Genomic DNA, 26,298 nt, shown 5'->3' with positions numbered 1-26,298 from the left:
AAAAGAGGGGTGTGGTGTCAGAAAGAGGGGAGTGATGAAGAGACCAGGGGGGCAGATCCAGAGGACCTGATAAGCAGTGGTAACGGTGTCAGACTCTTTCCCAAGGGAAATGTGAAGCCACCAAAAGGGTTTTATTTGGAAAATTTGATTTCCAATTTAACGTTCACTTTTCTTGCATGTAGAGAAAGGAAGTAGCAGGACCCATTGTCGTTTGAAAAGATGGGGTTAAACAGGCGTCTTCAAACTACGGCCCGCGGGCCACATGCGGCCTGCAGAGGAGTCTGATCCGGCCCGACAGGTTTTTTGGGCAGTGAGCGCAGCCGAGGTGTTACAGTAGGAATTAGTAGTTCATATAGTCCGGCCCTCCAGCTCTCTGAGGGACCGTGATCTGGCCCCCCCTTTAAAAAGTTTGAGGACCCCTGGATTAGAATGTAGGGGAGTGGAGGGGAAACAGGAATCCAGCATGATTGTTAGGTTTCTGACTTCAGAAACCGTTTATTCAGGAAAGTAACACTGGAGAAAAAGCTGTCTGAGGAGGAAGGTGAGTTTAGGTTTGGACAAGTTCAGAGTCAGGAGTGCCTAGGGCTATCCAAGAGGAGACACACAGTAGGCAATTGTACTTAAGGGTGGAGATTCAGGAGAGAAGTCTGGGCACATAAATGATGGATGATCCAACAAATAACTAGCATACTTAAATGTTTTTATACCTCTTTCATCTGTTTTTTGTCTCAACAGTTGCAGGAGTGAATCCTGTTATTGCAACAGATGGTTTCTCTTCTAATGCTGACCAGCACTTAAAAAGACATAAATGTTTTGTTTATTGTCTTGAACTTCAACTTCATTATGTAAACACAGCCCCATTAAAGCAAACTGAAACTACTTTTATTTGGGTCTATGAAAGTTTGAGGTTTGAATGCAATCTAGAGTCTCACATTATCCAAATAGAAAGTGGTGACCCGGGGGGTTATGAGTTTCACAAGGTTACAGAGCTGGGTAGTTGCAAAATTGACCCTATAATTCAGGACTCTGTATTAACTGGGCAGTCTTATTTCTACTGCTTTTTGCTGCTTCCCTCTCCTGTTGAATAGTGCTGACTTCAGAGTACTACTTACTAATGATTTATTTCCTAAAGGACATGGACAATGTCCACTCTGGTCTCACAATGTTGAGGGCTAGAAATTTGTTTTTGTTGAATACTTATTCTAATAATAAGAAATATTTAAATGAAAATTTTGATTTCTTATGAAACTACTGTAAAACATCTCATGGTTCATGGGCCCATTTGGCTGTCTAATGAATGAATAACTATTTATGTACATACTAGAAGCCCAGTGCACGAAATTTGTGCAAGGGGGGGGGGGGGGAGTTGTCCCTCAGCCCAGCCTGTACCCTCTCCAATCTGGGACCCCTTGAGGGATGTCCAACTGCCTATTTAGACCTGATACCACTGGCATAAATGGGCAGTCAGACATCCCTCTCACAATCCAGTACTGCTGGTTCCCAACTGCTTGCCTTCCTGATTTCCCCTAACCGCTTCTGCTTGCCAGCCTGATCTCCCCCCTAACCACTCCCATGCCAGCCTGTTTGCCCCCAACTTTCCTCCTCTGCCTGCATGGTCACACCTAACTACCCTCCCCTGCAGGGCTGATCACCTTCAACTGTCCTCCCTTGCAGGCCTGGTCTCAACTGTCCTCCCTTGCAGGCCTGGTGCCTCCCAATTGCCCTCCCCTGCTGGCCATCTTGTGGTGGCCATCTTGTGTCCACATGGGGGCAGGATATTTGACCACATGGGGGCAGCCATCTTGTGTGTTGGAGTGATGGTCAATCTGCATATTATTCTTTTATTAGATAGAATAGACATGCAGTTTTACTAATACATACAGTTTTAGGAACTCTATAGATTCCAAATGAAAGGTCTCCTATTATATAACTTTTAGTCTGCTTACAAAGAAATGTGAAAGTATTCAAGAATTTCCTCATTCTCTCAAATGAGTACCAATACATTTTGAAGGATTGAATAGTAAGCAGTTCAATTAACTTCTCAAATGCCTTATAGACAGTTCACATCTCCTGATCCATTAGTCTCCATTGACTAATACAATGGTGATTCAGACTCTGAATTTAAAGGGCTGTTGGTGGTACTGAATTAGAGAATTAGAAATCTATTAATGTCTCAGAGCTCTGATCAAAGTCAGGGCAAAGAAAAGCCTATTTTATTGGTGCTTGCTTATTTTTTTTAATGAATCTAATTAAAGGTGAAAGGGGAGGAGAAGATATAAGCCACTATTTTTATTTTCAACCACTCCAAAGGCAAAAAACATATGCAGAAAGCAGGGATTATAATAGTGTCCAGAGGAGGGGCGGGGCCTTGACCTTGAATACCCCTCTGGTCATGTGGAGTTGTAGGTAAAAACCTCTCCCTCTGCTGCCAGCTTCTTCCCACTACCTCCTCCGTCCTCTATCCATGTTTGCCCTCCCTTCCTTTCTTTAGCATGGAAAAGCTTCTCAGACTGTATGTAACCTGTCCTGCTCAAGATAAATTTCTAGTTTGAAAAATATCTCTTATTTATAGCCCCTTCTTCTTAGGATGAATTCTATCTGGCCAGTATACCTCCTTTCTCATTTTCACAGGTTGCTTTAAAAACATGTTTCTTCGACAGAGTTTCTAATGATAAATTGGCACATTTTTTGTTTTATCACTGTCTACAACTATCGGGTCTAGTAATAATTAATGTCGTTTTTAAACATTCGTTTAAAATCTTGCTTGGCGTTGACTTGTATTGACATAACCTTCAAACACGTGGTATCTACAGAACGTGTGAAGTGCAATTAACAAGTTTTGCTTGAAAAAGTTTGTGTTTGGTTTGGTTTTTGTTGCAAAACTAGGGCTAAGAAGATGGCGGATGAAGAGCATATTCGGCACTGCATGCTTTACGAGTTCCAATTAGGAAGAAAAGCAAGTGAGGCTGCAAAAAACATCTGTAGTGCTCTTGGTCAAGATGCAGTTAGCGCCAGAAAATGCCAGCGTTGGTTTGAGAAATTTCGCGAGGGAAATTTTTCGTTAGATGTCAAGAGTGGTCGAGGCCATGTGTCCAATTTTGATCAAGAAGCTCTTCAAGCTCTTTTGGTGCAAAATCCTCAAATTACCCAACAAGAGCTTGCGACAACTTTAAATTGTTCACAAAAAACAATTTCCAATCAATTGCGTGCACTTGGCAAAGTCCAAAAGTTTGGAAAATGGGTTCCTCATGAGTTGACCGACAACAACCGTAATCAAAGAGTCACAATTTGCAGTTCGCTCCTCTCTCGTCAAAACCGTTTGCCGTTTTTAGAGCAAATTGTTACCGGAGATGAAAAATGGGTGCTGTATGCTAATTTGAAAAGACAGCCTCAATGGTTGGACAAAAATGAGGCTCCGCAGCCCACGCCAAAACCTGACTTGCATGCGAAAAAAGTGATGTTGTGTGTTTGGTGGAATTTTAAAGGAATTCTTCATTATGAACTTTTACCATCTAACCAAACCATTACAAGTGCAGTGTATAGTGCCCAGTTGGAAAGGTTAGCCCAAGCTTTAAGAGAAAAAGAACCCGCGCTGATTAATCGGAAGGGCGTAATTCTTCACCACGATAACGCACGACCGCATACTGCAAGAATCACTGCTGAAAAACTGCGCCAGTTGGAATGGGAAGTTCTCCCTCAACCTGCATATTCTCCTGATATTGCCCCTTCTGATTACCATTTGTTTCGTTCTTTGCAAAACTTTCTTCTTGGAAAAAAATTTAATAATGAAGATTGCCTCAAAAATGCATTGACCCAATTTTTTGCATCAAAATCACAATAATTTTACCACAGAGGGATTAAAATGCTTCCTGAGCGTTGGGCACAAGTAGTAGAAAACAACGGCAACTATATTGTTGATTAAATTTTGTTGTATTGTTTAAATAAATTCGATTTAAAAAAGTATTAGAAAACGACATTATTACTACACCTAATATATTATTTGTGTGCCTTCCCTCCTGTTAACTCCCTAGATTAAAAGCTTCCTGAACACAGGGATCTCCATTTCATTTGCCACTATATTCCTGTTACCCAGGACTTGTCCAGTGCCATTTCTGGCAGGTGCTCAGTTAATATTTGAATGAATGAATGAATATTCCAAACTCGTCTGGAATGCACATTGTATGGTAATGCAAACAGATTTTTATTACAGGGTAGTCCAGATTAGCCTGTCAGAGCTGATCACATAGCATCTGAGGAGCACTGTCTCATGCTTCTCCACTTCAGGGCCTTCTTCACACAGGAGTCACATAGGAACTTGGTTTGTCCCAAATTCTTTGGCCAATAGAGACACTTCCCTTTCAGTAGGGAGCCATCAGAGTGACTGAGAGTTCAGCTATGGAGCCAGATTGTCTGGTTTTCATCTTCGTGGTTGTGTGACTCTGGCAGTTACTGATCCTTTATGTGCTCCATTTATACATCTGTAAATTGAGGCTAGCAATAGCACCTGTTTTGTAGGGTTGATTGAGGATTAAGAGCTGCTGTAGGGTTAGCAGGATAGTGGTGATGGTAGTGGTGGTAGGATTTAGTCAGTAATGTTGGGAGAGAATTTCCGTACTTTGTTTTTAATTTGATCATTCCATTTTATTACTTTTTTTCATCATTGCTCTCTTAAAATGTAAGAATCAAGTCATTCAGAAATATTCTTACCATTTGAAGAAATATTCACATTAGGTAATTTTTTTTTTAAAGATAGCTTCTTAAGAGATACAATTTAATTAGTTGTTTACATTATTATGTAAAATTTATTTTCATGGGGATATTGAATAGGTTTCTTATCCCCAGGGTCTGTGAAATAAATTTTACCTGTTTGGAGCATTTCTAGAATATTGTCCTTTATATTTGAATCTTCATCACATATTTTCTCCTAAAAAAGATTAATAATATATTACATTATTATAAAATTAGACTGAACTGCCATCATGGAAGATATTTTCTTACAAGATTATTTAAAGAAATTTAATGTATAAATTAATTGTGCTTTTGTGTCTTTTCTTTTTTTAATGGTGAGAATCCAAAGGTGCCATATCCCAAGTTTCTGTCAGGAAAAATTATTCTTAGGTCAACCTTAAGAACAGGAAGGGAGGAGAGGATCATATGAGAGAATAAAAAGAAAAGCCTTTAATTATAATCCACACGCACAATTGATGACTTACAGTAATCTGGACATAGAGGGAAATACAAATAAGATTGAAACATAATCAGTCTGTGACCTAAATTCATCTTTTTGGGGAGGGTTTTGTTATCACTAAAATATTAATTATAATAATACTATTAATAATTTATAGTAGTCTAAAAAAATTTTTTTTTTGTCTTCTGCTCTTCTATCCTAAAAAGGCACTTAGGACAGGGGAAACTTTTAAAAGGATCTTAAAATGAAAGGAGAGCATAAAAACAGTAGACAAGCCATATAAAAATTTTGTCATTTATTTTTTTATTATTTTTTTAAATATATATTTTATTGATTTTTTTACAGAGAGGAAGGGAGAGAGATAGAGAGCTAGAAATGTCGATGAGAGAGAAACATCGACCAGCTGCCTCTTGCACACCCCTTACTGGGAATGTACCCGAAACCAAGGTACATGCCCTTGACCAGAATCGAACCCGGGACCTTTCAGTCCGCAGACCTACGCTCTACCACTGAGCTAAACCGGTTTTGGCTGTCATTTATTTTTTAATGGGGCCTGTGGATGATAGGTGTGTCCATGAAGGAGTTTCCATTCCATGTTAATGAGTTGTCCTCCTTTCAGTCCAGTGGAGCTCTCTGGCCTCTTCATATCCAGGAACTTACGGATTTAGGGAGCTGGTTCTCTTGTTGATGATATCATTTAATTTTAATTCTAAACACACAAGTCCTTTTCTTGCAAAAAGCCTTAACTACAGGAGGGATGAACAATAAAGGCTTTCTTGGGTCATATGGATAACACCAGAAAATGACAGATATAGGAGAAAGAAATATTTTTTTAAAAAGCAAGGTACATGGTAAGAGAGAGAGGCGCGTGCGCGCGCGAGGTGCAAGGTACTTGGCTTGAAATGAATGCAGAAATGAACCAAAAAACTAGAACAGGTGCCATAAGACTAAATTACTTAAAAAAAAGAATGAAAGGAGAAGGACCTTGGTTAATCTATATAGTGTGATTTGACCTTTTAATGGCCTATCAGTATCCTTTGTCGTGCTTAGTTAAAAAGATGGTGGTTACAGAATAAGACTTTGCTACATGTTGTGGTAACAGTGGTCTCCAATATTTAATATGTACAGCCTGACTTGTATATGGTGGGAATGTGATGGCTGTGCTTGTGATTATCAGGAGCCTTTCACAGAAACAATCTTCTTTCTTGTGTTTTCCAGATTTTCACCCGATGGAAGACTAATTGTATCATGTAGTGAGGATAAAACTATTAAAATTTGGGATACCACAAGTAAGCAGTGTGTCAGTAATTTCTCAGATTCTGTAGGGTAAGTATTCTATTTGTGCATTTATGTGATGTGGTTTAATAAGGAGATATTTAATTTATTACAGTTTGAATAAAGAAATGAAACTAAGGAAATCAAAATATGAAACCATTTTACCCTTTCCTTCTAGGTTTGCAAATTTTGTGGATTTTAGCCCTAATGGTACATGCATAGCTTCAGCAGGTTCTGATCATACTGTGAAAATCTGGGATATACGATTAAACAAATTACTCCAGCATTATCAAGGTACAGTTTCTATAACAAAATAATTCAGTTGTTGAGTGGACTCCTGGGAAACTCTTCAACTGACAGACTATCCTTCTCAGTGTGGTCTGGCTCTCTGAAGAGTCACGTCTCAGGCTGCCTTTGAGTGGACTAAAGAACAGTTAGCCCCCATCAGCAGCATGGTCTGAGAAGCTGGGGTAGATGTCAGAGTGGAGAGGGAGGTGAAGACACCTTAAAGATGATGCCAGGATTATAAAAAGAAGGAAGGAAGGAAGGAAGGAAGGAAGGAAGGAAGGAAGGAAGGAAGGAAAGAAGGAAGGAAGGAAGGAAGATAGATTACTGTGAGACTTGCAAACACTGGTTATTTGCTGGAGTAATTCTGATTATATAATTATAATTATGAGAAGTCGGGGATAGAAATTGGCACAAATACTTGTTAATAACTGATAGAAAACAACATCTGACTGTGCCTATGTATTCAAGTTAAAAGAGAAATAAATTAATTTCTTGGTTTATATTGAGTTTATAGTAAGTTCATATTTCTCAGACACAATAGTAAGTGTAATATTTACCATGTAGCTACACTGATAAATCTTAACAACAGCCCCAAGAGGCGGTATTATTATTACTCCCATTTAAAGATAAGGAAATTGAGGCTTAGGCTAAGTGACCTTCTAGAAGAATTGGAAATTGACCTGGATCTTTCTGTTTAGACTTTCCATCACTGTGTTATACTGCCTCCTATTGGAAGGATGGTGAAATGAGAAATGATTGCTCAAACTGGCAAGATTGTGCCCTTCTCCAAATATAGTAGTATCTCAACACTCTACCCCTTATTACCAAGCTTCTAATTGATTACTAAATTTAGCTTTAGTAATCAAGGCAAGGTTGTATACCTTATGTGAGCCGGTAATAATTAACGGTTGGTTATATTGGTAATATATCTGAAGACTTTTAGTTATGTGATGTGGTTTACAAGATCATCTTTCCATGACTTATTCTCATATTGAAAGCTATTCTTTCTCATTAGCTGGATACTCAAGCTATATGATACGAGATTACTTAGTATTTGTTTTAGTAAGCTACTTAGAAATTGGGTGTTGTGGAGACATTGCCTTAAATTGATTTTTGTTTTCAACCTAATACTGCTAATAGATCCAAGGGGCATCTTTACTAGTAGAATTAAGAATTGTTCTCTAAAATTTTTGCTTTATTTTCTACAAATCAGTTCACAGTGGCGGAGTTAATTGTGTATCATTCCATCCTTCGGGTAACTATCTCATCACTGCTTCTTCAGATGGTACACTTAAGATTCTGGATCTACTAGAAGGAAGGCTCATATATACACTTCAAGGACATTCGGTACTAATACTGAGATTTTTGTTTTTTAAATGATACATATTTTAAAGTTTTGATCCACTTTATTATATGCCTTTGTTATATTTTTCCAAATGTAGCATAAATTTCTACTGCCATAAAAATATTTTTGCCTCCAAGATGATGCTTTCATCCTCTAGAAGCAACTCTTAGAAATAAAATTTATTGTAATTCTTGTCAAAATAAAGAAGTATAGTTTATAGCCCTTAAATTAATCTTTCACTATTATCTTCATCAGGATGTAGCTTAGGTTTAACTGGTTAAGTGGTGATAGATACATTTTTTCCCCCATCTCTGATCTTCTCATGTGAAGGTTGTCCCAGTAGCTCTGACACTCAGCCTCCTGCACCCCTGCAATCATTTCTTTCTCTAGTTTGGTGAGATAAAAAGGAGTAATTTAACAAGTAGAGCTCAATGACTTCCGCTCTTGGAAGTAAGTCTGCCCTTACTTTTCCTCTGATACTTATTGTGGGGAGGCCTGCCCTTGTCCAATCTTGCCTGTGACTGGGCACTCAGATCTGACTCATTCTGGTAAACCCATTTGCACACATAAAGCCACATTCTTTCTTTGTAAACCTTTATCAGTAAGAAAGGTGGTATTTGGCTCTCATATGCCTTATTTTTTTTTTTTTTTTGTCTTATTTCTCAATTGATTTAGAATCCAGTGGGGAAGTGAGGTTCTATTTATTGAGCTTGTTCAATTACACACACACACAAACACACAGACACACACACACACACACACACACACACACACACACTGGCATATAACACACTAAAGAAAAAGTTTTTTAAGTAAGTAAACTAATCCTCCTTTCTGGGTAAAAAATATTCAAATGCCTCTAAATTTTTTAGATTGCATCCTTTTTAAAAAGTACTAGATAGTTCCTTTTAACCAAGTATAAGCAGTTTATATATCCAGAAAAAAGAATGGGTTCAGTGGTCTAGGGGAGAAGGGTTTTTTTTTGTTTTTTTTTCTAGCTTCATATATCTTGCTTGGCTTCCTGCTTGCTTTGTCATTTGCTCTGCAGCTGTGTTAGTGTGAAGCAGAAATAGACACAAACCAGCTCTTGTGTGTATTTAAGCTGAATAAATAACCAATAAAAGTAGCTAAGGATTCAAATATCCATGGAAATAGATTAATAGAAAAAAAAAGATAAACAATATTTTAGAAGAAAAATTTATACATAGAGGTGGAATTTTTCACAATGTGGAGGAAAACGATGTTTATGGGGCTACAGTAACCTAAACCTGTGGGGTTGTCAACTTAAAAAAATAAAAGGTTTTCTTTAAGAAGTTTTCTTGTATAGATTAAGGATACATTAACAGAACAGAATATACTGATATTTTGAATTGAGAAATAATTACTCTTATCTTGATTGAAAAATTGACCTAAAGGCTATGCATGTTGTGACTGAGCCAACTTCACAGTCATTGCTCAATTTCAAGTTCTCATTACCTCTCACCCAAATAATTGCAGTTAACTTCCTAATTGGCTTCCAACCATTCATTCTTACTTCAATCCATTATCTCACAATTGCAACATCAATTTTCATTCAGTATTGTTTTGTTTTAGTTTCAGGTACACAGTATAGTGGTTAGACAGTCATATGCTTTACAAAGTGTTTGTGACATCAGTTTTCAACACAGCTTTCCTATTAATATCCTGCTTTTAAAAATATTAGTGGCTCACTGTTGCTCACATGAGAGTGACTCAATGAAGCTATTGAAGTCAGAAAATGGAAATATGGCCTTTTTTTTCATGTAGCATCATTCTTATCGCTCTCAGAGTTATCATTTAGTTTCTGCTAATGATTTGTTGAATAATGAGTCCAAAGCCAGACAGTCTTAAGATAAATTTTTGTTAACTTACACATGTACAAACTTTTCTTTAAAAAGGAAAAAAAATTGTATTTTAAACTTTTTATTATAATTTCTTTTTCATTTAATAGAATTTATATGTGTTTTGATATAATTGGATTGGTTCTTTGATTACCTTCACTCTACCTGTATTAATTAGTAGCAGTTAAATATGCTCTCTTAGACTTATTGGATCAATAGTCTATATAAATTAGAAAAAAATTAATATTCACAGTACACTTGGCCATGAAAAAACATCATCAAGTAACTTTTCTTTTATCTCCATTTATATCTTAGGGACCTGTCTTTACTGCTTCATTTTCAAAAGGTGGAGAGCTCTTTTCATCAGGAGGTGCAGATATGCAGGTTTGTATGTTTTTCAGCTCTCTTTTTCAGTGGTTGGCAAACTCATTAGTCAGCAGAGCCAAATGTCAACAGTACAAAGATTGAAATTTTTTTGAGAGCCAAATTTTTAAAACTTGAACTTCTTCTAAGGCCACTTCTTCAAAATAGACTCGCTCAGGCCATGGTATTTTGCGGAAGAGCCACACTCAAGGGGCCAAAGAGCTGCATTTGGCTCTTGAGTTACAGTTTGCTGACCACCGGGTTAGGGCAAAGGAATCCAAGCCCTCAGCACAGATTTTTTTACAACCAGCTTGTTTGTATATATTCCAGTGAATATTAATGAATTTATATTTTATTTCAATGCCAGGACATCTTCTGTTTCATAGCTGAAATCGTGACAGTTTTGATAATTCTTGGAACTCAAGTAGCAGTTATTTTCTTTGTTTGTATTTACACTTATACATGTAACTGACACTTATTGTATGCCAAATATTAATGTGTCATTTTCACTTGAATTGTTGCCTAATATTTTGTCTGTATCTTGTGTTTGAAATGTTAAGGTTCTTGAGGATTGTAAATATAAATTGTTTATGCAACAAGTTTGCATTTACTTAAAATAGCCAAAAGTCATTCATAGTCAGATTTATTGAATAAAGTAGACAACATGGTTTTTGGCTATAAGGGGAAAAAGAGGATTTTGAAGTAATGTTATTTTCTTAATATGAATTTTAAACGACATGAAGGTAATTCAGAGGGCTAAATCTCTCACCCTTAAAAAAGTATTGAGAAGTAGTAATGTTGTTGGAATATTTATCCAGTCTTCCTATTTTGAAAGGCAATTTTGTATATTCGTTTAAAAAAAAAATCAGCTTTATTGCTTGTATATGCAAGTCAATAAGGTGCCAACTTGTTTAACTTTTTTAACAGGTTTTATTATGGAGGACTAACTTTGATGAACTGAATTCTAAAGATGTTCTTAAAAGAAATCTCAAAAGATTACATTTTGATTCATCACCACATCTTTTTGACATCTATCCAAGAACACCACATTGCCATGAGGGGAAAATCGAGACTGTTGAAGTGAGTACTTTGTACATATTTGTAATTGCAAATTTTGGGGCTACTGGTCAACTAGATGCTTGAAATTATACTTAATTATAGAAAACCTAGTTCTGCATTACAACAGCAGAACTTTCGGAAACAATTATTTCTACTAGTAAAACTTTAAATATGATAGTATGTAATAGATCTAAAGCGTCTCATATTTGTTTCTTGAAGTCTTAGAAATAAAACTTAAAAACTGTGTTACTAGTGATAGGAAATGACAAATCTAAGGCTTTGGTGACTGAAGTCTGAACAAGTTTCTTATTCTAGACATGTGTAGGGAGCTCATGTGATAGCTGCCATGAAAATAGTGGTAAAGGGCAATACTTATGACAGTTATTGAAATAAGAATCTTGAAGTCCTTTTATAACGAAGAAGAAAATCTTATGGACAATAAAAAGAAGAGATTTGGGCATTAAACCTAGTAATTGATACTCTTACTATTTGCTTACATATATTTTTAAATATATTATATAATTAAGTCCTATAGATTTAAATGTTCGCTCTTCAAAAAAAAATCATCATTGCTCAATTCTTTCCATTTTGCATGATACTCCATAAATAGATCTAAAGTCTTTTATAAGCCCTTTTCTCTTCCAAGAGTTAATAATTAATATTAAATCATTTCTCATTCATCTGAAATTTTTATCATTAACCGAGCCTCTCTTTGTTTTTAGAGTATTTTGACTTTTAAGTGGAAGTTTTAGAAACTTTTAAGTTTTTTGGATTATTGTCTATATATTTTTTTAATCTAACCACATTTGGGGATTTTTTTCCTGGTTTTTCATTGGTAATGTTTATTTTTAGGTCCTCGATATAACTTTGGTCCTTTCCAACTTTGACCTTCTTTCTAGTTCTTCTAAACAAAGTATTTACATTACACTTTACTACTCCTCTTATTTTTTTGAAAATATATAATTTGTGGCTCATCAGATTTGTGTTTTAGTTTCTATAATGATAGATGTGTTTTGATCCTCTGTGATTTCAAGTATTCACATAAAATATATGTGGAATATATTTTAACTTGTGTTCCCTTTTCTTGTTTAACCCCAGCTGGTTTTGCTAACATTCTCTGTGTTTTCTGTTCTAGCATTACTATGGTGTGACAGAGCCTAACCATCCATGTACTTGCTGCCCTACCATCCGCCCGGCCACCTTTTCACAGGGATGGCTGGCTGGGCTGCAGGCTAAGCTCTGCTATGCTTACTCGTAATTCAGTGCTATTTCCATGACTCCACACTACCTCATTGCTGGCACTTCAAGCCATTTTCTTTGTGGTTTACTGCCAATCCCAGGCCATTTAAGAGTGCTGTCCCTTCTTCAAAACATCAACAAGTTGCCTGAGTAGCTCTGCTCTGACTGCAGCCAGAAAGCAGTGAACTGGCTGGTTACTCTGGGTCAGGATGACCCAGGCCATGCAAAGCACAATCAACTGTATTTTTCATATATAACTTAAAATCCTATTAAAATCCTTTTCATCTTGGAATCAGAGTTCAGTTCAGAATGTTAAGCACTGTGACTGAATTATATTTGTGGCCTTAAGAAAGTCAGCCTGAGTATACCTACTTTAAATTATCTGTAAGCACTCATGGTTGCTTAAATTAAGTACATAATGAACATTCATAAAATACCTTCATATTCTGTAATATAAAATACCAGAGAAGTGATAGGATTCTGCATATGAACAATTGTTTAAATTTTTTTTTTTTTTTTAATCTCTTATATTGGCCCTCAGACTAGAGGGTCCTGGGTTCTGGTCAAGGGCAAGTACCTCTGCTGCAGGCTCAATCCCTGGTGTGGGAAACAACCAATTGATGTGTGTGTCTCTTGTCTCTCCCTGTCTCTCCCCCCTCCTTCCACTCTCTACAAATCAATGGAAAAATATCCTTGAATGAGGATTAACAAAAAAATTTTTAAACAACTTTTAAAAAATCTCTTATAATACATGTTTTCTGGACATAGAACATATTTAATATTATCAATAAATAATTATTAAATATCTAATTATTTTTAAATACTTTAAATATCACCTAGAATAGAATAGTATGAATCAGACTAGATATTATGCAGTATGTTCATTTAGATTAAGTAAATTTTACTTTGAAAGACTAATTTTGTGGAATGAATTATTTTTCAAATATTTAGACAAACTCAACTTACCTGTTACTTTGGAAATGTTTGAAAATTAGCAAAAAAAAATGTTTTTGAGGTTGGAATTCATGAGTAAAAGAACAAAAGTGTATTATGAGAGGATATGGAATAAATGGCATCTATAACTTGATTACTTTCACTAACTTTTTCTTTTTGCAATAGCAATGAAAGTTTCCTTTCCAAATTTGAAGCAACATAGTATTTCTGTGATTTAATTTTATTCAGTTTTCCAAGAAACTCATTTGAATTGCATAATTTCAGTCTTCTGGGTTAGATTATTTGGCCTTTTTTGCAAAAACAATCCATTACTAGCCTAAAGTGCTCCTCTCCTTTGAAGGTGGGGGATCCTGTGGAGTCTTAGACGTTGGGTACCAGCTGACTAAATATATAAATTAATAATTTCTACATGGGTAGACAGAGAGATAGCAGTTTGCTTTTAGAATGCATGAGAGAAGATCACATGAAAGAAGGTATGAGGCATAAAATCCTTATGTGAAGCACCCCTCCTGTGTCCTCTCTGTTGATCTAACTGCATATCCTTTGTAGCACTTCTGTCCTAGGCACTCCATCTTAATTAAAAATATGAGAACATCTTTTTTCTTTTTTTAATGGGAAAGAAATGTAATTTCAAAATAATGTGTCTTAGCTCTGCCTACACTGTGCTGTGGCACATCACTAGGTCATGCTGACTTTCTTCTTTCAAGCTGTTAGGAGCTACTATAAATTGCCCAGCCCTCCTCCCAAACAAAAGCAGACTTCACATATTGGAGAAGGAACTTACTGTGAGTGCATGACCCTTTATCCTGAGCAATCTCCAACTCTTGTGCATATTTTCATTGGAAGACAATAGAGTCATTCTAAGGGATGGTGTTAGATCTTGATGACAGTAAAGCATCAACATAGTTATTCTGGGAGAATTGTAGAATACTACAGTAAGGGATGGCGGTGTAAGGTTCCAGCTAAGAGGTTTGCGACGCAGAAGCAAGATATGGAATCCAGGCGATTAAAATGGAGGAGGTTTAATCTGCTCTCCCGAAGCTCTCTGGTCTGAGGGTGGGCCAGGGAAGTTCGCTCCAAAAAGCTGCATAGGTACTACTTTTATATAGCTGTTTAGGGAGGGGAGGGTGGAGGGCATGAGAGGTGTGGAATTCCTGCCTCTGGCCAGGGGTCTAGGAAGGCCATAGGAAGGAGCCAGCTAGCCAGCTGTCTTTGCCACCTTCCACCTTGCAGATGCTTGCATTGGCTCTGGGCTTCCCCCCTGCCTTGACCTAACAGTGGTTAATCAGTTTAAGAGTATTAATAAAATAATTACTCTATTGTCTTTTAATTTTATAATGGCTATTTAAGACTATCTTAATCTATAAATTGCATTGAAAATTTTGTATGATGTTAGTAGGAAGGAAAACTTCTTTTAACATAACCAAACATTTGTATAAAAATCTGGACATGATTCATTGTTAAAAACTACAAGTGATCAATTTAAGTTTTCAGGTCTATGACTGAGCTTTATTTCAATCTTATATAAAGGTAGAAAACATTATAATTCATGGTAAAAGAAAAATAACATTTCTCTACCAATCTGTTTTTTAGTTATAGCTGGAGTATATGTGGCTATATTATTTTGTTCTGTATTATTGAATTGGTCTTCAGAGATTACATGATAATAATAATACTAATATCTAACACATAAAACATTATTTTAATTCCTCCACATAAATTAAGTAATTTAATCTTCCTAAAAATTCTATAATGTAGTACCATTTTAATGCCATGTGAAATAGAGGCATGTGCAGTTAAATCGTAAAGGTAGTAGGTGGGAACACTAGAATTCAACCCAGGCACTCTGGTTCCATTCTGTACTTTTAACCATTTTGATGTAATACCTCAGAATAATCAAAGTTAACATATTAAGTATCTATGTGTTGGATATTGTAGTAGCTTTAGGGTGTTCATCAGGGGACAAAGTGGGCAGATTCCTTGCCCTTTAGAATTTGTTAATAGCGGTTTTTGTGTTCATGGATTCCTAAGTATGATGGGTAGAGAACCTCAGAGTGGGGTTCTCACCCTCTGAGGTCATATAGACTAGCATCTCCCTCTTGCATGAATCTCTCAATTATATACCCTATGTTCAGTGATAGAGCATTCAGCCTCTCATAAGGACTCACTTCATTGCGAGGCAACTAATTATTAAAGGTTTCTCCTTTTAATAAAAATGGGAAGCTGGGCCGAAACCGATTTGGCTCAGTGGATAGAACATAGGCCTGCAGACTGAAGGGTCCCGGGTTCGATTCTGGTCAAGGGCATATACCTTGGTTGCGGGCACATCCCCAGTGGGGTGTATGTAGGAGGCGGCTGATCAGTGTTTCTCGATGTTTCTAACTATCTCTCTCTCCCTTCCTCTCTGTAAAAAATTAATAAAAATATATTTAAAAATAAATAAATAAGTAAATTGAAAGCTGGAAGGTAGTGATGGTATTACTGAAGGTTGGCTAGCAAAGAACTTAACTCTGACTGTCACCCTTTCCCTTCCATCCCCAGCATATTTTCATTATGGAAAGGAATATAAAGTTTTACTTAAATAAGAATTCCCTGCTCTGTTTAATATATATTACAGCAACTTGTGCCACAGTACAATAAAATGCTGTTACATCAGCAGTTTCCCAACTTGTATCAGCTCAAGGATTTCTCCATGAGAGATGCTGACCATTCTACGTGATTTGGATTTTTAGAGCAGTTCCAGGTTCAGGTGGTAAAGCCAGATGGTATTTTTCATAGTTAACCAATTTCATATCTACACTAGGTGGCAGTAGATAAAAGAGAATCGAATGTTTGCATGCAGTTTCTTAGGACAGTTTGTCTTAAGATGGAAAGGATCTCTGTCATCCTCATATTTCTTTTCTTGCGCTTTAACTCTGGCTCAGAGCTCATAGGATGGGGCTGTGTGTTCTGCTCTATAGACAGCCAGGAAGGAAACGGGTTATTGAGAGGCTAGTCCGTCCCCCTTCTCACCCTGAAGTTGTAATCTTTTCTTACTGTAGCATGGCGATTACTGGGTGTGTGTACCTCTGCCTCTAATACAATTGGCTGAATATCTATAAAAGTTTCTTCATGTTTCCAAAACTACAGCTATACCCTTCAAATAGGATAAGTGCTTTTAAAATCATTTCACTCCTCTAACCTCTGGCCAGCCCTCACCTCCACTGCCCAGGACTGTTACAGTGGTGTTCTCACTCTTATCCCTGCTTTATTCTTGATACTCTGCATGTCTCTGTCCCATTAATTTTTCTAAAGCACATTTCAGCTTCCAGTTTGTGCCTTCTCAAATTCCTCCACCCTTCACAATTTGACATTTGTCAATCTCTCTTATTGCTATCCTGTGCAAAAGTCAGCATTCACCTCTCTGCCCAGAAACGTTTTTTACCTCATTGCTATGTTTGCTGTGTGTGTGTTTTCGAAACCTTCTGTAAAGGAGCCATCTTCAGCTCTGTGTCCTCCTTAGGAGGCGTTTCTCACCAGGTGCTCAGATAATAGGTTCTTTGCAGTTCTTGGAGTCCTTACTCACTATCATTCATTTCATAACAAGTTCTGCTTCTATCCATAATGTGTAATAAATAGTTGGTGGTGATGTGGTTTAATTTTATTTTCTCAAATTCAGAAATAACCTCCTTCCAAAGTAGTCACCACTCTAGTAAATTATTTATTTGCTTTTTTTAAAAAAAGGTGTTATGTTTCACACAGAAGTATGGTTTGATGGTTTTAAACTTTATACAAATGAAATCATACTGAGTATATTTTTCTGTAATCTGCTTTTTAATATAAATATAATTTAATATAAATGTAATTAAAATCCTGAGAATCATGTATGCACTCTGAGTTTGTACATTTACATATTGATGCATGTAGTTGTGATTCATTTCTTTCAGTGCTGGGTGGGATTCCGATGAATTTACCACAGTAGTAATCTCCATGATTTATGTATCTACCCTACTGCTGATAAACATTTGGGGTTTTCGACCATGGTTATTTTTTCTTTTTTGCATTATAAACAATGCTGATATTGATGTTGGCATCATTGAGCTTTCAAGTATTTGTGGTTTAATAGGTGTCGAGTACTATTTTGCTTTAATCTTTTCTAATTATTAACATTTCTGGAAATCTCTTTATATGATGGTTAGCTGTTAGGTTTTTTTCCTATAATTTTTTTTCTTGAGATTTATATCCTTTTCACATTGATTTGTAGGTATTTCTTAATTATTTTAGATATTTGCCCTCTTTAGTTTTAGACATCACACTACTTCCTTCTGTTCCATAATCTGAGTGTTAACTTTGTGATATTCATTATTAAACAGAAATTCTTACTTTTGATATCAGATGCATTAATATTTTTTTCCTTGTGGTTTTGCTTTTGCAGGTTTTGTGAAGTACTAGTAGTCCTTCTTGACCGTGGGTCACAACGATACCCACACTAATGAAAGAGATACATGCAAATTGACCATAGCTCCTCTATACCCACAAGCCACACCCACAAGTCAAGCAGGAGCAAGTATGCAAATTAACCCAAGCAAGATGACTGCAGCCACAGAGCAAGCAGGAGGCTTGAGTTCCCCGGCAATGGAGGAAGCCAAACTTCCTGCCTGTCCTGGCCGGCCCTGCCCTCTGCTCAAGGCTACAAAGTTTCAATTATAGAAGATAAATAAATCCCAGATACCAGGGCCTCTGCTTGGGTCACTGGGGGGGCATGGCCGGCCTGCAAACCACCATAGATTCCTCGCCCAGGCTGCCCCACGCCCCAAGGGAACCCCACCCTGATCCAGGACACCCTTCAGGGCAAACCGGCCAGTCCCCATTCATGCACCAGGCCTCTATTCTATCTAATAAAAAAGTAATATGCAAATTGACCATCATTCCAACACACAAGATGGATGCCCCCATGTGGATACAAGATGGCTGCCACAAAATGGCCTGCAAGGGACGGCAGTTGGGGGCAATCAACCCTGCAGGGGAGAGTAGTTAGGGGTGACCAGGCTAGCAGAAGAAGGAAGTTGCGGGCAACCAAGCCTGCAGGAAGGACAGTTGGGAGGGCACCAGGCCTGCAGGGGAGAGCAGTTGGGGGGACCAGGCCTGCAGGGGAGGGCAGTTAGGGGCATTCAGGCTGGCAGGGTAGCAGTTAGGCATCAATTAGGCTGGCAAGGGAGTGGTTAAGTGGTGATCAGGCTGGAAGGCAGAAGCGGTCAGGGGCAATCGGGAAGGCAGGCGGGCGAGCAGTTGGAGGCCAGCAGTCCTGGATTGTGAGAGAGATGTCCAACTGCCCATTTAAGCCTGATCCCGGTAGGGCCTAAACGGACAGTCCGACATCCCTCGAGGGGTCCCAGATTGGAGAAGGTACAGGCAGGGCAGAGGGATACCCTCTCATGCATGAATTTTATGTACTGGGCCTCTAGTTTTTATATATTTATCTTTATTAACTTTGTAAAAACATAACAGATTTCTAGTTGATATGTTATCTACCTTTTTTTTTCTATTTAAAGTAAAATCTTATTAATTGTTACATTTCATACAATTATGACCTCCTAGGGCTTCCTTGTGGCACTTAAAGAGTTAATAGGGGATCTACAAAATTCTCAATTGATTTTGACATGTGAACAAATCACATCATTTGAGCCAAAATGCATTGTTTTGTTAAATTTTACTTAATTTTCTTTCTTTTTTTTTTATTAAGGTATTATATGTGTACATATCTTATCATTGCCCCTCCTATCCCACTCCCATACATGCCCTCACCCCCTCAGTGTTTTGCATCCGTTGGTATGCGTATATGCATGCATACAAGTCTTTCGGTTGATCTCTTATTTCCCCCACCTCTCCCTAATCTTCCCGTTGTCATTTGACAGTTTGTTTGATGCATTACTGCCTCTGTATCTTTTTTGTTTATCAGTTTATAATGTTCTTTATTATCCACAAATGAGTGAGATCATGTGGTATTTTTTTTCATTGACTGGCTTATTTTACTTGGCATAATGCTCTCCAGTTCCATCCAGGTTGCTGCAAATGGTAAGAATTCCTTCTTTTTTATGGCAGCATAGTATTCCATTGTGTAGATGTATTATACCATAGTTTTCTGATTTAGTCATCTGCTGACAGGCACCTAGGCTATTTCCAAATCTTACCTTTTGTAAATTTGTGCTGCTTTGAACATAGGAGTGCATATATCCTTCCTGGTTGGTGTTTTTAGTTTCTTAGGATATATTCCTATAAGTGGGATTACAAGTCAAATGGGAGTTCCATTTTTAGTTTTTTGAGGAAACTCCATACTGTTCTCCACAGTGGCTGCACTAGTCTGCATTCCCACAAGCAGTGCACGAGGGTTCCTTTTTATCTGCATCCTCACCAACACTTGACATTTGTTGATTTGTTGATGGTAGCCATTCTAACAGGTATGAGATGGTACTGCATTGTTGTTTTGATTTGCATCTCTCAGATAATTAGTGACTTTGAGCATGTTTTCATGTGTCTCTTGGCCTTCCTTCTGTCTTCTTTTGAAAAGATTCTATTTAGGTCCGTTGCCCCCCCCCCCCCCCTTTTTATTGGATCATTTATGTTCCTTTTATTAAGTTGTATAAGGTGCCTGTAGATGTTGGAGATTAAAACTTTATCAGTGATAACATTTGCAAATATGTTCTCCCATACAGTGGGCTTTATTGTTATTTTGTTGATGGTTTCTTTTGCTGTAAAAAAGCTTTTATTTTGATGTAGTCCCATTTGTTTATTTTCTTTTTAGTTTCCATTGCCCTAGGAGCAGTATCAGTGAAGAAGTTCTTTCAGTATATATCTGAGATTTTCCTGCCTGTGGATTCCTCTAGTATTTTTATGGTTTCCCTTCTTATGATTAAGTCCTTTATCCATTTTGAGTTTATTTTTTGTGTATAATGTGTGTTGGTGATCTGGTTTCATTTTTTTTTTTGCATGTATCTGTCTAATTTTCCCAGTACCATTTATTGAAGCGACTGTCTTAACTCCATTGTATGTTCATGCCTTTTTTGTCAAATATTAGTTGAGCATATTGGTTTGGGTCAATATCTGGATTCTCTATTCTATTCCACTAATCTATATGTCTATTCTTGTGTCAGTACCAGTCTGTTTTGAGACCATTAGCTTTGTAATACAGCTTGAAATCTGGTATTGAGATCCCTCCTACTTTATTCTTTCTCAAGATTGCTGTGGCTATTCGAGGTCTTTTTTTATTCCAGATGAATTTTTGGAGAGTTCTTTCTAGGTCTGTGAAATATGTCATTGGTATTTTAATGGGGAGTGCATTGAATCTATAAATTGCTTTGGGTAGTATGGATATTTTAATGATGTTGATTCTTACAATCCATGAACATGGTATGTTCTTCCATCTGTTTATGTCTTTCTCTATCTCTTCTTTCAGTGTCCTGTAGTTTTCCATGTATAGGTCTTTTACCTCCTTAGTTAAGTTTATTCCTAGGTATCTTAATTTTTTTGGTGCAATGGTAAATGGGATTGCTTTTTTCGTCTCTTTCTGTAGGTTCACTATTGGTATATAGAAATGCCATAGATATCTTAGCGTTAATTTTGAGTCCTGCTACATTGCCAAATACATTTATTAAGTCTATTAGTTTTTTTTATGGAGTCTTTTGGGTTTTTTATATACAATATCATGTCATTTGCAAATAAGGACAGCTTTACTTCTTTTCCAGTTTAGATGCCTTTTATTTCTTCTTGTCTAATTGCAGTGGCTAATACTTATAGTACTATGTCAAACAGGAGTGATGAGAGTGGTCATCCCATCTTGTTCCTGTTTTTATGGGAAATGGTTTTAGCTTTTGCCTATTGAGTATGTTAGCTGTGGGTTTATGTTGAGGTATGATTCTTTTTATGATCCTTCTTTTCCCACCTTGTGGAGATTTTTTATCAAGAAAGGGTGTTGGGCCGGGACCGGTTTGGCTCAATGGATAGAGTGTCAGCTTGGGGACTGAAGGGTCCCGGGTTTGATTCCGGTCAAGGGCATGTACCTTGGTTGCGGGCATATCCCCAGTAGGGGGTGTGCAAGAGGCAGCTGATCAATGACTCTCTCTCATCGATGTTTCTAACTCTCTCTCTCTCTCCCTTCCTCTCTGTATAAAAATCAATAAAATATATTTTTTTTAAAAAAAGAAAGAAAGGGTGTTGGATTTTGTCAAATGCTTTTTCTGCATCAATTGATATGACTGTGATTTTTATCTCTCAATTTGTTTATGTGATGTATCACGTTTATTGATTTGTAAATATTGTACAATCCTTGCATTACTGGGATAAATCCTACTTGGTCATAATGTACGATCTTTCTGATGTACTGCTGGATCTGACTTGCTAGAATTTTGTTGAGGATTTTGGCATCTAAGTTCATGAATGATATTGGCTTGTAATTCTCTTTCATTGTGTTGTCTTTATCTGATTTTGGTATTAGGGTGATGCTGGCTTTATAGAAGGAGCTTGGAAGTGTTCCTTCCTCTTGAATTTTTTGGAATAGTCTGAGGAGGATAGATTTTAGTTCTTCCTTGAATGTTTGGTAAAACTCTGATGTGAAGCCGTCTGGCCCCCAGGCTTTTGTTTGCTGGAAGCTTTTTGATGACTGCTTCAATTTCTTCCATAGTTATTGGCCTGTTGGCAGTTTGGATTCTTTCTGATTGAGTTTTGAAGGTTATATTTTTTCTAGGAATATGTCCATTTCCTCCAGGTTGTCCAGTTTGTTGGAACATAGTTATTCATAGTATTTTTTTTAATTTTTATTTATTTATTTATTTTAATAAACCTTTATTGTTCATATTATTACAAAAGTTCATTTTTTCCCTTTCCACCAGGTTCCTACCCCACCCTCTGCCCTTTCCCCACCTCCCATTGTCCTCATCAATAGGTGCACAGTTTATATTCAGTCTCTTCCCGCATCCCCCACTCCTCTTTTCCCTGAGAATCATCAGTCCACTCCCCTTCCATACCTCTGATTCTATTATATTCAACAGTTAATATTGTTCAACAGGTTTTTTAATTCCCTTGGATTTTTTTTTTTTTTTTTTTGGCTTCCAAAGGGGAGGTCAAAAGGAGTTTCGGGTGTGCCCAGATCCTATTAATCAAAATCTGGGTAAGCTCCTTATTTTTTGGTACAAGATTTAGCATATTGAGACCTGGGTGAATCAAGGTCCTATTTGTTCCTCATTCCAAGCACATGGATTAAGAAATCAGTACTGATAAGAGGATTCTGCCAGTGCCCTCGGGCTCAGCTGATAAGAATTAAAAGAATGTCCATGTGCCTTCTCAGGCGGCTCTCTACATCTCACCCTTTTTTACTAATTAAAATAAAATTTAAACATCAATAATAGGGCTCTAAAATTAAAAACAATTGCAAACAATGCCAATGCAAAAACTAAACCACATGTTATTTTCAAAACTTGAATGTCAAGAGCAAAACTCTGGCTATTAAATAATAACAACAATGCCAATGCAAAACAACAAAACGAGAAATCAGAATTATGGACATATTAATATTTTTAGTTACTAAATGAGTCTTTTGTTGCTGGTGTAGATTTACTCAGAGTCCTTGGACTTGCTGCACAAGACTTTGCAGAAGACTGGAAGCTAACAGATGCTAGCATGAGTAAGAACATGATTAAAGAAGTAGCTTCCACTTCAGTCTTTAATTTCTTCAGATGACTCCATGTTGGCACCTCAGTCCCTTGCGTGGCCTTCAGTTTTCTTCTCCCACTTTGCTGTCGTCTGGGCAACTCTCCGTCCTTTTGGGTGAAAGGACACATGAGCTTCTCTTGAGTCCATTGTGATGACGGACATAACACTCTGGTACCCGAATTGGCTGCATTGCTCCTTCTTTCCTTTCATTTTGAACCCAGGGTTTGACCCCACAACACTCTGGGCCCGGATGCTGCTCCGGGCCTGGATGCTCTGGGCCTGGCTGCTGCTGCTCCTGGCCTGGATGCTTCGGGCCTGGCTGCTCTGGGCCTGCCTGCTGCTACTCCAGGCCTGGCTGCTCCGGGCCTGCCATTCTTCCATTTCTCCTTCTGGTCACGTTCTAAGAGCCCCATCAGTCCCCCATCGCTCCCACCATCATGTTAACCGTTGACCACTAACTACCCAGTACCTTCTTCCCACGGTCCTGGATGACAGATGTCCTTCATATTAGTTTCAATCCTCAAATTGTTGTGGGAGTGGCAGACCAGCCGCTCACCCACGCCCCCATCTTGTTTTCTCCTCTTGTTCATAGTATTTTTTAACAATACTTTGTATTTCGGCAGGTCTGTTGTTATTTCTCCTCTTTCATTTCTGATTTTGTTTATTTGGGTCCTCTCTCTTTTCTTCTTGATGAACCTGGCTAGAGGTTCATCCATCTTATTTGTACTTTCAAAGATCCAGCTCTTGGTTTTGTTAATCTTTTGAATTGTTTCTTTGGTCTCTATGTCATTTATCTCCCTCTGATCTTTATGATTTCCTTCCTTCTGCTTACACTGGGCTTTTCTTGTCCCTCTCTTTCTAACTCTTTGAGTTATAGGGTTAGGTAATTTATTACCATTGATTCTTGTTTTATGCAGTAGGCTTGTAGAGCTATGAACTTCCCTCTCAGACTGCTTTCGCTGTGCCACATAGATTTTGGATTGTTGTGTTTCCATTGTCGTTTGTTGCCATGTTTTTAATTTCTTCCTTGATTTCTCTGGTAACCCAGTCATTGTTTAATAGCATGCTGTTTAGTCTCCATGTGTTTGATTTCTTTGGATTGTTTTTATTGTAGTTGATTTCCAGTTTTATGCCACTGTGATCTGAGAAGATGCTTGATATGATTTCTATCTTTTTGAATTTGAAGAGACTTTGCCTATGTCCCAAAATATGGTCTGTCTTTGAAAATGACCCATGTGCACTTGAGAAGAATGTATATTCTGTGGCTTTGGGGTGAAATGTTCTGAAGATGTCAATTAATTCCATCTCGTCTAGTGAGTCATTTAGGCTTGCTGTTTCTTTGCTGATTTTTTGTTTAGACCACATGTGTCAAACACAAGGCCCGCGGGCCAAATCCGTACCGCCAGGCCTTGCAATGTGGCCCGCACCGTGCTGTCATCACTGCACTCCGCTGCGTTTCCATCACAATGACAGTTTATGACTGTTCAGTAAACCATTTGGCCCGCGATTTAGGCTGGATTTTAGATTTTGGCCCCTTCTCTGATTGAGTTCGACACCCCTAGTTTAGAGGATTTGTCCAATGGTGATAGTGGGGTCTGAAAGTCTCCTACTATGAGTGTATTGCTGTCAATCTCTCCCTTGATATCCCCCACGAGTTTTTTTATTCATTTATTTGGGTGCTCCTGTATTGGGTACATATATGTTTACCAGAGTTTTTTTTCTTGTTGGATTGCTGTCTAGTATTATATATTTAGTATTATGAAGTGTCCTTCCTTATCTCTTGTTATATCCTTCACTTTGAAATCAAATTTGTCAAATATAAGTATTGCTACCCCAGCTTTTTTTTCATTTCCATTCACCTGGAAAACCTTTTTCTATCCCTTTACCCTTAGTCTGTGTACGTCTTTTTTTTTTTTTTTTTTTTTTTTTTTTTTTTTTTTTTTTTTTTTTTTTCTGAGGTGGGTTTCTTGTAGACAGCAGATATATGGGTCTTGTTTTCTAATCCAGTCCGTTACCCTATGTCTTTTGATTGGGGCATTTAATTCATTTATATTTAAAGTTATTGATACTGGTAGGTACTTATTTGTCACCATTTTTATTCTTTACCCCGGTGTTCCTCCTTTGCTTCCTATGTTCTTTTTTACAGCAGACCTTTTCTTTTCTTGCATTGCTGGTTTGGTGGAGATAAATTCCTTTAGTCCTTTTTTGTCTGTGAGGCTCCTGATTTCACCTTTAATTTTGATTGATAGCCCGCTGGGTACAATATTCTTGGATTCAGACCATTTCTTTGTATGACTTTGTATATTTCATTCCATTCCCTTCTGACCTGATGAGTTTCTGTTGAGAAATCAGTTGCTAGTCTGATGGGGGTTCCTTTGTATGTAACTTTCTGTTTCTCTCTGGCCGCTTTTAAGATTCTTACTTTGCCAATTTAATTATAATGTGCCTTTCCATCTGTCCTTTAGGGTTCATTTTGCTTGGGATTCTGTGAGCTTCTTGAGTTTGTGTGGGTTTTCTCTTCTCTAGATCAGGGAAGTTTTCTATCATTATTTCTTCAAACAGGTTTTCTATTTCTTGCTCAGTTTCCTCTCCTGGAACTCATCTTATGCAGATGTTGTTTTGTTAAGTGTTGTCCCAAAGTTCCCTTAGGCTCTCCTCCTGCTATTTACCTTTTTTTTTTTCTTTTTTTTTCTTTCTAGAAACTGCTCTAGTTGGGTATTTTTTTCCCATCTTGTCTTCTATCTCACTGATGCAGTCTTCTGCTTCTGCGAGTCTACTCTTGATGCTTCCTATTAAGTACTTTACAGTAGTGACAGTTTTCATTTCTTCTTGGTTTTCTTTACTTCCTTCCTCTTGGTTCTTACTCATATTGTCGAATTTGTCTTCCATTCTTTTCAGCCACCTTACGATCATTTCTCTGGATTCTTTCTCTGATAGGTCGCTTGCTTCTATTTTGTTTATTTCCTTTTCTGGTGATGCTGCTTTTCTTTCATATGCGGCTGTTTCTTTGTCTACCCATGGTCTTTCTTCTCTGGATGTCTGGT

The 26,298-nt window shown here is 37.4% G+C and overlaps 1 protein-coding gene across 9 annotated transcripts in view; it reads left to right on the top strand.

Moving 5' to 3' along the window:
- The window catches only part of POC1B (POC1 centriolar protein B), a 109,121-nt gene that overhangs the window by 35,677 nt on the left and 47,146 nt on the right, over positions 1-26,298 (top strand). For 8 of the 9 annotated variants that reach the window (XM_036454890.2, XM_036454883.2, XM_036454887.2 and 5 more), the window contains 5 exons: positions 6,407-6,514; positions 6,642-6,757; positions 7,965-8,098; positions 10,271-10,339; positions 11,246-11,398. In XM_036454890.2, coding sequence (XP_036310783.1) covers positions 6,407-6,514; positions 6,642-6,757; positions 7,965-8,098; positions 10,271-10,339; positions 11,246-11,398 — 580 coding nt within the window. The remainder of the gene's footprint in view (positions 1-6,406; positions 6,515-6,641; positions 6,758-7,964; positions 8,099-10,270; positions 10,340-11,245; positions 11,399-26,298) is intronic. The other variant, XM_036454885.2, reaches the window with a different exon arrangement.

The sequence above is a fragment of the Pipistrellus kuhlii genome, unplaced genomic scaffold, assembly GCF_014108245.1.
Source record: "Pipistrellus kuhlii isolate mPipKuh1 unplaced genomic scaffold, mPipKuh1.p scaffold_m20_p_3, whole genome shotgun sequence".
Taxonomy (NCBI): domain Eukaryota; kingdom Metazoa; phylum Chordata; class Mammalia; order Chiroptera; family Vespertilionidae; genus Pipistrellus; species Pipistrellus kuhlii.
This window is presented reverse-complemented; position numbering and strand designations above follow the sequence as displayed.